Source organism: Doryrhamphus excisus, chromosome 8 (assembly GCF_030265055.1).
Source record: "Doryrhamphus excisus isolate RoL2022-K1 chromosome 8, RoL_Dexc_1.0, whole genome shotgun sequence".
In the NCBI taxonomy this organism is placed as follows: domain Eukaryota; kingdom Metazoa; phylum Chordata; class Actinopteri; order Syngnathiformes; family Syngnathidae; genus Doryrhamphus; species Doryrhamphus excisus.
In genome coordinates this window covers 10,913,038-10,925,598 of record NC_080473.1, presented here as the reverse complement: position 1 = coordinate 10,925,598, position 12,561 = coordinate 10,913,038, and the positions used below count along the sequence as shown (strand labels likewise).

Here is a 12,561-nt window from a genome sequence, read left to right as displayed (position 1 = left end):
ACACACCAGCACTGTAGAAGTACATCTCAACACTGATGTTAGAGCATCTAAACGCCCTTTGCTCATGATATCACCTTTCTGCATTTTATCCCCTGAATTGTTGAAAGGGGAGATAGAGGTAGTCTTGGAAAGTGAACATGATTGTCATCTGATTCGATGCATTTGTTGTATTTTGATGGCATGACATCAGCAGGTTTTGATGAATAAATAAGTGAGGGCAGTTTTTGTTTTATTATTGGTAATGGTGATGGTTTGGTAATGGTTTTATTTCATTTGAACATGCATCAGATTACAATTGAATGCATCACATTATCAGTTCACAGTTCCACATGTCCAAAAGGAGTAGGAAGAAGCAAAGCTTATTAAATCCTACCCCTCCATCTGGTACTTTTACAATCAGTAACTGTTACATTTGTTCACTTCCTGCTTTCCATAATGCAGTTTAAGGTTTTTGGTTTTTTTTTTTTAAATAATGTACCTGAGAACTTCCCTGAGATCATATTTCTCCTCTCTTGTAGAGAAGTATTGGATGACATTGCTTATTATAATTGGTTATTTTTAACCTTATGCATTATTTTAGCTGTTTGAAGATTAACTATATTAGCAAGTTTAAGTATTTGTGATTTTAGAAATAAGGAGTTAGTATGTTCTCTGTAGTCGGCATTATGAATTATCCTTACTGACCTTTTTTGCAGTACATTTAGCGAGTGAGTAGAGTATTATTGTATTTAACACATAGCAGGATTATTACTATATTGGTGCACTACTCAGTACAAAGGGTCAAAAAAGTAGCAAAAGAGTATGAGTCTGTTCTACATCATTGAATCCATGTTAAATAATACAGTAATCTTTCATCTGGGTTGTAGGATTCCATCCTTGTATCAAATATCAGATGTTTAGTGTTACACTATATTACAAGTTATTTTTATGTCCAATTTATGACTGCGAAAGATAATCTGCACAATAAGAGAGTACGGTATGTAGCCTACTCAAGTTGAACATGTTATTCTTGTGCAAAATATGCAAGGCTAACTTTAGCCTGGCGTTCTAAATGCCCAATATGATTATGATCCATGGACGTCTCTGTTTCATCAGATATAGTCTTGGGAAATCACAGTGTGGCAACATGTTTCAAAAGACCAAAACAAATCTCAACAGCTCAAGCGTGTACAATAGGCATAGCTGAACTGCTAAATGAAGATGATTGTGTCACTGTGACAGTGTCACAACAGAGGGACGGCAATCTGTCTTTTCCCCCACAAAGCCTGGAAACCTTTATGACAAGACAAAGGCTGCGTAGAAATGAACAGCAGTAGAGCTCTGTGGGGAGGTCCTTGAAAAAAAAAAAACAACCAACTTCTTTGCATCAACTGATTTGAATGAACCTCACGCCTTAATGCGCAGAGTAGTTGGCACCAACATACCTAACAGATGGGCAAAGCAACGCTCAAGGGTAGGAAGATACCCGATAAGTGTTACACTTTTGGATGCTCATTTGAGAATATGCATTTAGAGCATTAAAGGCATAGTTTGGATTTTTTGATATGAAGTTATATGACAGGGCTGCACAGCTAGGCAAGTGGTTAGCACGCAGACCTCACAGCTAGGAGATCAGGGTTCAATTCCACCCTCGACCATCTCTGTGTGGAGTTTGCATGTTCTCCCCGTGCGTGTCTGGGTTTTCCATCTTCCTCCCACATTCCAAAAACATGCGAGATAACCTCACCAGACTGGCACCCCCCGATCCATTTCTTTTCAAACTGTCTCTGTGTCGAGTTCCAGACCACATTTTAGAATTTTTAACAAATAGATTGCTTTAAGACTTCACAGCAACACAACTAAATTTGGGTGATTTACATTTCTGAACAAGAAATCTTTTCAGGTATATATACATATATATAGGAGACCCGAGTTCAATTCCACCCTCGGCCATCTGTGTGGAGTTTTTTTCTCCGGGTACTCCGGTTTCCTCCCACATTCCAAAAACATGCTAGGTTAATTGGCGACTCCAAATTGTCCATAGGTATGAATGTGAGTGTGAATGGTTGTTTGTCTATATGTGCCCTGTGATTGGCTGGCGACCAGTCCAGGGTGTACCCCGCCTCTCGCCCAAAGACAGCTGGGATAGGCTCCAGCATCCCCCACGAAAGTTATATGATATCCCCATCATCAGTGTAGTATATCAACAATGACCTGCCTCCTCAATTGGCCACATTGGCCATTTAAATAAAAAGTTTGACTTATCTAAAGAGCATGCATTCAAAACATTGATACATTTTGGCACTAGATTTGTTTACCACTGTATACCTGTGCACTGCTGCCTGTGCATTTTTGCGTATTTGATGAAGACGCTTGCCTTCTTCCACCGTGGAACACATGTGTAAACAAGATGGCTGCAGTGCTCCGTCACGCAAGTAGATGCAAGCGTCTTTGTCGCATACACAAGAATGGACAGGTGACAGCATGCAGGTATATGGCAGGAAACAAATACTTGTATAACACTGAGCAATTTGTGACATCTGATTTTTTTGAGGAACCATTTTTGTCATGCAAATGTATGATTCTTTCAAACGTATGTTGCTCTCAAAAGTCCAACTCCTTACTTTACTAAAATGACCCCAGCAACTCGCCACGGATCTCCAACCAGAACTGGACTCAGGGGTCAAATTGGGGGGTAAGTCAGTTTTGTTATACTTGTCATACAACTTCATGTGAAAAACTAAACACACTATCGCTTTAAAGGGGTTGTTGAAGTACGTGTATCCCAATTACAGTATTGTAAACTAGCTCAAATTAACTTGTTTTCTCATGTTATAATGCACAGAAAAGGGAGCTAAATAGATAAATTCCTCCAAAAAAATGCAGTTCCCCTTTAACCTGTGGAACCTCTAAATCTAAACAACAATGACGTTATGCAGTTTAGTCTTTGTGTGAAGAGACCTCCAATGCTTGAGCACTTATCTCCCTCTGCACATTCACCAAGGCAGTGTGTGTACGCGCATGCGTGTGTGTGTAAAGTCATAACAGATCACATGCATTATAAGGTATTTGGCTTGAGGAGAACTTTGCCCGGGACAGTGTGGACAGAACCAAGGTAAGGCAACAGCTGCAGTCTCTTTAGTTGTTCACCAACAGGAAATGAATCATTCATACTCTTATGTATCTCCATTATTCATTTGTACGACAAGTGAACTGTCTTTTCATTATAGCCAGATTGTGGCACTTGTTCTGCCGCTAAATGATTCACAGTCACGACATCTATTGCGGTGCTGGTGGGATTAATTTTAAGTGTAACCTCAGTTCATGCAAAATTAATAATGAAGCTACTTTAAAACCTGTTGCGATGAAAGAAAAGCATGTTGCATTATTTTCAGCCTGTTTATGGACAGGAGAGATGTGGGTGTCTTTGCTTGTATCGTAAATGATCTGGCAGAAGTTTACGAGGATGGTTTGATTACTGGAGTACAAATCTTTTTTTTTTTTTATAACTCAAATATTCACTGTGCTTTTCAGGCTGAAATAGTGCTAAGTTGTTTCTATATAGAACCTCATCATTGCATGCATTAAGTGTTTGGTTTGTAGTGTGAAGCCATATTGATGTTTCTTAATGATCGTTCATGTCCTGTGTGTGTGTGTGTGTGTGTCACTAGTGTCTAATAGGCAAATTAATAGAGAATTTGTAACAAATGATGGATGACTTCCGCAGTGATAAAAGCAGCGAAGAAGGAAAGGAAGTGTTCAAAAATGCTTTAAGAAATATATATGAATAAGTACATGAAAAAAATGTGAATAGAACTGATTGTAAACAAACACATAAAATAAAAAAAATTACCAATATTCAGGATAAATTAAAAATAAATTTACACAGCAACTTATAAATATATATCAATTAAATATATAAATTAGTTAAATACACTGATTGATATTGTTGAACTAAATCATTAATAATGTATGACAAGAATGAATGTTTCTGTTGTATTAGCTATCCGTGTAGTTAAAGCAATTGCTGCAAATTTTGGCAAATAAATTACTGTTCAAATCCATGTTATTCTCCAAGTTCAGTTTTCCCTATTGTAGAAAATATTCTAAATGAAATGATTTGTCCTATAGGCACAATAGTGTTGCTGTTGTTTTCCCATCTCTGCATGACATTGGATGTTGGTGGGCACTTTTCGGTGGCACATAATGTGCATCTGACTCAGAATCATACGGGGGTATGAGCACGATTGTCTCTGTCTTTGCCCTCGCTTGATCTTCAAGGCACATTAAACAGGATGGCAATAAACGTGTAATTCACCCAAATAGACACATAGCCACACAAGCAGCTTGACATTCACCTTGTTTCTGTCTCCAATAGTACATTGGAGTGAAGCTTAATGGCTCGAGTGCTATGATGAATGTCTTTGAAATGATGAGGGCAAACGTGTCTGCAAGTTTTGGCAATTAAACCAGGGCAAAAGTTTTGGGACATCTTACCATGGAAGGAACTGGAAATTGTAAAAGTAGCAGTTTTATTGGAATTGTAGTGGTTCACATAGCTGACGTGGGGTCATACATGCCATGAGATCATTATGTGTAAATGCAAATACTGTGGTTTTAACAGTTGAAGTAATAATGTTGGAGGGACCCTATGTCTTCTAGTTTGTCCCAAAGGGCATTTTTCAAAGTTGGAAGTCAACTAATCTGAAAATTAAAGATTTAAGGAGGGTCTTCCGCCATTACTTTTTTCCAATTACTGTCCCCGACTCTCTGAACTTCAAATATCTTTCATCAATGCTTGTGTTTAAGGTTACTTGTTGATAAAAAAAAAAAAAACAAGCTTATGGCAGAAAAACATAATGTCCACATACAGTATGTGAACTTTTTTTATGAGTGTGTATCCCGCCAATGGGCCTCATTAGACAGGAAATAATGTGTGACCTTTGAGACCTTGCCATTAGAGAGCTTGATGTCATTAATGGGTGCTAATGCTGTTGGTCTTTCTAATCACTTAGCTTGCATGCCTTTGCTTTTGTGGTTTCAGATGGGGAAAAGACGGTTCTCAGGTTTGGAGGTGACCCTAATGGTCATGTTCACATTGATGTTGGCAATAGCCATTGCTTTTATAGTTCTGTTTGCTACTGGTGAACCTGGGACCATTAAAGATGGTAGGTGGAACGAGCGAGTGTCTGTGAATGTACATAAAAACACTAACAATTAGGTTGCCATACGTATCACTCACAGAACAAACTTACTTTTAACTTTTGTGTTATGTTTCTGCAGAGACAACTGAGGTATTTGTTCCACTGTGTCCAAACATTCCTCATGCAGAAAGAGTGGACTGTTTCCCTGATGCTGGAGCCTCCAAGGTATGTTTGTCAGTCAACTTAAGGCAACATTTAGAATGAAAATTTTGTTTTGGAAAATGTAGAACTGCAACTGTTGGTATTACAACTTGGGGAAAAAACATATTTCTTAAATATTTATATGTGTAAAATATGTAATAATGTCAACCATTGCACAACAGTCAGGACTTGATTTTTTTATTTATAGTTATTTATATTATATATAATATAAATATTATATATATATAATTATATATATATATATATATATATATATATATATTATTTTTATTAATTTTATTTATATTTATTATTTTTTTATTTAACCTGTCACTATTAAAATAAATATGTATTGTTTTGTTCCAAAAAACTACTAGGTTAATTAAAAAGTAGGCCTTATCATTATGAATGTGTTTTTATATCTTTATTTTAAGTCCTAATGTAGAGGACATATTACTAATACTACTGCTGGTATGGCTACTGCTCAAAATCTCACCTAATCTCATGTTGCTTCAACAGCAAGGATGCCAGCAACGTGGATGCTGCTGGAGTCCACTGGATGAACACAATGTACCCTGGTGCTTCTTTTCCACCAACCAAGGATACACTGTTGAATCTGTGGAGCAACCTGATCCTTACGGTATAGTCTTGTCACGTGCATTGATGAGCTACGACAGTGTTTTTACGACTTTAGACGGCACATTTGTCCCGCAAATTTTGAATTAAGACGAGGTATTTTTGTTATTTTGCTAATTGTTTTTCATTTTTATTCACAAACCCCCATGACGTACCCAATGGGGTATGCATACCCCACTCTGGGGATCTTGGCTGTACAGTATGTACATAACAAAATGCCATACCAGTAATCATGAAATTATATTATTTAAATTTATAACCTGGCCCTTAGTTTTGTTGTGTTTCCTTGCAGTAATGAAGGCAAGTTTAAAGAGAATGGCCGCCCCTTCCTTGTTTGGAGCAGACATACAAGAACTGTCATTTCATGCTGAAATGCAAACAGGCAATCGACTTCGTTTTAAGGTGCGCAGGCTAACATTTGCCACACAAATACAAACACATTGACAGGGAAAAAATATCAAATAATTTCTTTTTGGCATGAAAAGGTACAAACCCAGAGATGTATAACCACACTGTGGTCTACTTAGATATCTGATGCCCGCAAGCAGAGGTTTGAGGTGCCCCATGAACACGTCGGCAGCCTCAGCAATCACCCAACTAGCCCCATCGGCAACACACTGGAGATCAGACACAACCCTTTTGGCCTGGTTGTTCGCAGGAAGGGGAACAAGAAAATTCTGTGAGTGCTCACCGGCCTGTGATTATTCCGTCTTGGATTAGACTTGGTGGGGATGGTTTTATTGTGGACAGTTACACAGTTAGAGCATCAAAACACTATATATATATATATAGTATATTGTATATATAGTTGATATAGCTGCACTCAGTAAATAAAGCAAACACTCTCGCTCGGTGCACCGTTTTCGGGGAAGAAGGAAAGGAAGTCTTCAAAAATGCTTTAAGAAATATATATGAATAAGTACATGAAAAAAACATGAATAGAACTAATTGTAAAAAAAACACATACAATTAAAAAAAATAAAAATATTCATGATAAATTAAAAATAAATTTAAATAGCGACTTGTTAAAATATTAATTAAATATACTGATTGGAGAGAGAGCCACATGGCCCACACCGTCATACTAAGTTAATTCTTGAGTTCAATAGTCTTTTCCACCTTCTTCATCTGGTACTTGCAACTTTGGCACCATGGTGGGTTATTTTGCAGCTGCACTCAGTAAATAAAGCAAACACTTGCGGTGTAACTGTGTTAGTTAATGTGGTTATTTTGTGCAAATGTGCACCGTTTTTGGGGAAGAAGGAAAGGAAGTCTTCAAAAATGCATTAAGAAATATATATGAATAAGTACATGAAAAAAACATGAATAGAACTAAATTGTAAAAAAAACACATAAAATAAAAAAAATATTCATGATAAATTAAAAAATAAATTTAAATAGCAACTTGTTAAATTTTTTTTATTAAATATTAATTAAATATACTGGTTGGAGAGAGAGCCACATGGCCCACACTCAATAAAGCAAACACTTGTGGTATAACTGTGTTAGTTAGTGTGGTTATTTTGTGCCAATGTGCATAATTTTCGGTCATAATTTGAGAACCAAGTATTTCACTCAATATTATACGATCAGAACGAAGCGAGTCAGTGTATGAGAACCGAGGCACAAAAAACAAATCTTACAAAAACTTCTTCAAAAATCTTACAACCACGGTGTTTGACAACTGAGGTTCCACTATACTAAGTACAATCCAGTAACGTATGGGCATATGTCATTTATGTTAAAATTATGATTATACATTTGTTAATAATGTTAATAATACATAATACCAATTACATACCATATTGCTTGAGCCAGGCAACATGACAACATTCCCTGTGTGTGGGTGGGCACATGAGTCCAGTTCTACACGTGTGAACTCTTGTATACTTAATAGCTTTCTTTGCAGCAGTAAAATGATTGTTAAATATGACTTTGTTTGGTTCCGACCTACATCAGCATGAAGCAGCATTACTGTGTTTCCCAAAACAACATGTGACCTTTAACCACAAGCTGTGAGATTGTACTGGTTATTAGCTGTTGTTGAGCAATCATCAACCACCTCAAGTAACCAGTGACCGGCACCATAAAAGACATTAAGAGCTACATATAGCAGCACTTGTATGTGAATTGTCATATTGTTTTCCATATACTGTATTTGCAAATGAGTTGTAGGTCTGATGTTGGCTTTATGACAAGTTCTTCTTTTTTTTTTTTTTACTATCTATCAAAGCAAACCTTGTAGTGGGATGGAAAAAGATCTTATCATGTTATATATTTGCATTTCACGTCATAAAAAACAGCAGTAGGTCATAAAATACTACACAGAACTGCTCTTTGGTCATCAGTAGAGTCTTTCTGCGACATGGGGAACTTAAATATGGTTGCACAGCGGAATATTAAAGAACAATATTAAAGAACTTTAGAACTGTCAATCAGTTAAAATAATACCCCAAATGACAATGGTGTAATATGAGCTCTGACCTCAGATGATTTTGATTGTGTTTCCATCATTCTTTTCTCCAATCTGTGACCTATTGTTTGGCATTTGTCTCCGTTTTTTCACTCTTACACTCATACATTCAGGTTTGACACAACGATGGGCCCATTAGTGTTCGCAGACCAGTACCTGCAGCTGTCTGCCAAACTTCCATCCCATAATATTTATGGCCTGGGAGAACATGTGCACCGGCACTTTCGCCATGACACACACTGGAAGACCTGGCCCATATTCACCAGAGATGCTTTTCCCAATGGGGTGAGGAAGAGCAGTTGCTTCATATTATATAGTACACATGATATATTGTATAACTGATTTTAATGTGTATGATCATTTTAATTATTGTTTTATCCACAGTCAACAAAAATATCAATTTGCTCCCATTTTGTACACTCCCTTATGTACACATAAGGCCTGTCTCAAATATTGCTCCCACTTCTGACTCAATCTGTTTTAGTGAGCATTTATCATTCATCCATTCCACAGATGCTGATGAGGAAGTCTAATTATTATTATTGCACAGCGGTGCCTTAGGCTGGCCACAACAAAAGCCTTACACAGTAATCCCTTTTTTTATCGGGGAACTGGTTTCAGACAGAACGTGATACATGAATTTTCACCAATTAAGATTCTTCATTATAAATTGAATGTTTTCATATCGAACCTGTCTCCGACCTTCTAAATCTGTTTTTAAACAACGTTCGCTCTGAGAACTGAGTGGCAGGTATACAGGAACTGACGTCAGGGGTTCAGAATTGAGTTTTGGCTTGGTAGACCATATTTTTTTATCAGGGTTTATTGTGCCTGTTGTGAGATAATACAAACCCGCAATATAGGCCAGTTGTTTCAGCAATCAAGGCTGTCTCATCAGTATCTTGATATAGCACATAATGCAAGAAGAATATATTCATGAATGGTGAATGCTCACTAACACAGATTTAGATAGGCCTTTTGTGTGCATATAGCTCATATCAGCTAATAAAAAGGTGTTGTGTTTATGTTTTTGTTGCGTATAATGGATTAGTAATTGCATGTCTAAGAATATAAGTATAAGAATGTATAAGAATGTTCTCTTTTGTCAGTTTGAAATGTTAGAAGCTCAGACTGCAGTATTGCAAGTAAATACATGAAGGAGATTGCGCCAGGTGAGTCTTGGACATGAGAAACAGATCCAAATTTCCAGCTGTGTCATATTATGTTTCTGACAGACCGTATAGCAGGAAAGGCTTTGCTTCACATTTGCAACCCAAACTTTCTCTTCTCCAGCTGTCAGTGCAGAGAGTTTAAAAAAAAGCCAACGATGTAGCTATAAAGCATGTTAAAACATTTTTTCAACAATTTTGTATTTACTAATGGCTGTTCAATTGTCTATCCTAATTGTTCTCTTATAGTCTATTGTGTTTTTTTTTTTTTCCAGGGAACACACAACTTGTATGGACACTATCCCTTCTTCCTTTGTTTGGAAGATGAGAGTGGAATGTCATTTGGTGTTTTCCTCATGAACAGCAATGCAATGGGTAAATAACAGCATACAAACACACACGCAAGTTCGTTTTCCAGAGACTAAATTGGGGGGTTGACCCGCAGCTTGTTGTTTCACTGACCCTCAGCATAAGATATTCATTCATTCATTTTCTACCGCTTATCCTCATGAGGGTCGCGGGGGATGCTGGAGCCTATCCCAGCTGTCTTCGGGCGAGAGGTGGGGTACACCCTGGACTGGTTGCCAGCCAACCACAGGGCACATATAGACAAACAACCATTCACACTCACATTCATACCTATGGACAATTTGGAGTTGCCAATTAACCTAACATGCATGTTTTTGGAATATGGGAGGAAACTAGAGTAGCATATATAAGATATATTATTAGATATTACACTACAGTAGTAGTGTAGTGTAGTAGTAGCAATTCAATACTCATAAACGGCATATCTTTGTAGTTTGAGCATAGAAAACCTGTTTCTGACTTTGCAATTGCAAATTCTGGTTTTAATATTATTAGAGCCCTATAGACATGGAATAACATCCCTATGTTCACCTTTACCCTCATATTATTCTTTGTTTACATCACAGGACGCAGGCTATGGCATCACTGCATTCATTCTGCGTCATAACAGATGGCAGCCGCTAGCTGTTACAACAAGCTCCCGAGCTAACTAGTTAGCCTCTCCAATTTACTTATTCTAAACTTAAGAAAGTGTTTAAAATGGAGTAGGGGTGAAAGGCAAAGATGCAAAAAAATTACCATTTCCACAGTAAATGAGATGAGAAGCTTTTATTTGTCCATGTTTTATTTACTTATATATAGTATAATGCTTAAAATTCTAAATTGTGGAATTTGTACCAATTTTCAGAAGTGACTTTGCAACCTGCTCCTGCTGTGACGTACAGAACAATTGGAGGAATCTTGGACTTTTATATATTTTTTGGAGCTACACCAGAGCAAGTTGTGCAGGAGTTCCTTGAGGTGTTGCATGCGTCTTTTAAATGTAGTTTGCTTGTATTTAGCACAGCATATTCATTTGTTTTGAAACAGTTCAGCATAATATTGTATATTGACTATATCATAACAATTGTGCTCTTAGCTTATTGGCAGGCCTGTCATTCCGCCCTACTGGTCACTGGGATTCCAGCTTTCCAGGTGGGACTACGGTAACCTGACTGAGGTTAAGGCAACCGTGGAAAGGAACCGTGCAGTGGAGCTTCCATACGTAAGATGATTTTAGACACCAGTACTTTTAATGTTTAATAAGCTCGTGTCTAAAGGTTTGCTTGTCAGTAACAGAAAAACAAAATACAGTTAATATAACTGAATTTTGGTTAAGTTAACCATATTTATTATTTTTGTGATTTATTTAGCATACTTTACAAAGAAATCAAATTTTGCTGCAGAACTGTAGTGTGCTTTGCAAAGTTGTGTTCAATGTTTGTGGCAGCTCATGAAGCCTTCATCACATCTGTGACCCTAATCAGGACAAGTAGTATAGAAAATAAATAGATGGATAATTAATCTGAATTTTTTGCCTTAAGTTCATACATCTGGATACAATTTTAATTTTTGCTATTCATCACAACTGAATCCTGAAGGATCTCTGATTGGTATAAGCCTGCTGTGCTTATGCATTATGATTATGGGAATTCTGGGTTTTCTTTACAGGCACCTGGATAAAGCTTTCAGTAAATAGAACCAGTAGTTCATGTAGTGCGACTTGTGTTACATTTGAACACTTTAAAACCTTCTTGTCTCTTGTTTCATAGGCTTGACATGTAACACTATCTGGGTAGGTGTGATATGCAGGGGGAAGTGGCAGTCAGAGCGATGGGAATGGCCTTTAGCTTGGACGGGGCAATTCAGCTTCCTGCCAAATAACGGAATATCTGTTGGGCTCTATAGGTTCAATCCCAAGAGCACTATTTTTCAAGTGTAACTGAATGTTAATGCTGATCAAAGATCAATCAACCAAGTTCCTTTGATGATCTCATTCATTCTCATCTAAATGTGAAACCTACTCCAGACGCTCTCTCCTTTTGCGGGATGATAAATACCAACTTTGGTTGACATTTTCTTGGAAATGTGTCTCTCTGCTTATCTCCATACGAGCCAACAGTCACTCGGCAAACATGCACTGATGTCTGACACTCGTTTTATTAGTTAATTACTAAAATAAACTCCCAATTCTAACCTTTAAACTCACTATGCTCATAAATATGTTTCACAAGAGAGCGTTGCTGGGAGTCGGCTTATCTATTTATCAAATTCAAACAACAAACCACACTGATAGTGGGCAATCTTTCTCTGATATCAAAGATTTTAGGAGGCAGATGCTTCCTCTTCTGCCACAGGGCACATTTATGACAACCTATAGATAAAACATCAGAGAGTTGATTGGAAACGTGCTCACAATTGACTTAGAGGTGTTTATTTTTCTAAAACGGACTTAACTGAACTCAAGATTCATTCATTTGCAGAAAGTCAGCTAAGCTATGATGGGTGTACAGCATATTGTGTCGGTGTCATTTTTTCTGGAAAACCAAGATGTTCTTAGGATACTTTTACAACTAGGCCATTCTTGTCAACATTTGCATTCTAACATAAG

The 12,561-nt window shown here is 37.2% G+C and overlaps 1 protein-coding gene across 1 annotated transcript in view; it reads left to right on the top strand.

Annotated features, from left to right (window-relative positions):
* Nucleotides 1–3,017: 3,017 nt before the first annotated feature.
* Nucleotides 3,018–12,561, top strand: part of si (sucrase-isomaltase) — a 61,710-nt gene continuing 52,166 nt past the window's right edge. Inside the window, exons 1-10 of the mRNA XM_058080372.1 lie at nucleotides 3,018–3,094; nucleotides 5,024–5,147; nucleotides 5,263–5,348; nucleotides 5,844–5,964; nucleotides 6,253–6,362; nucleotides 6,488–6,639; nucleotides 8,547–8,718; nucleotides 9,878–9,977; nucleotides 10,819–10,931; nucleotides 11,050–11,175. Coding sequence (XP_057936355.1) covers nucleotides 5,024–5,147; nucleotides 5,263–5,348; nucleotides 5,844–5,964; nucleotides 6,253–6,362; nucleotides 6,488–6,639; nucleotides 8,547–8,718; nucleotides 9,878–9,977; nucleotides 10,819–10,931; nucleotides 11,050–11,175 — 1,104 coding nt within the window. The 5' untranslated portion in view covers nucleotides 3,018–3,094. The remainder of the gene's footprint in view (nucleotides 3,095–5,023; nucleotides 5,148–5,262; nucleotides 5,349–5,843; nucleotides 5,965–6,252; nucleotides 6,363–6,487; nucleotides 6,640–8,546; nucleotides 8,719–9,877; nucleotides 9,978–10,818; nucleotides 10,932–11,049; nucleotides 11,176–12,561) is intronic.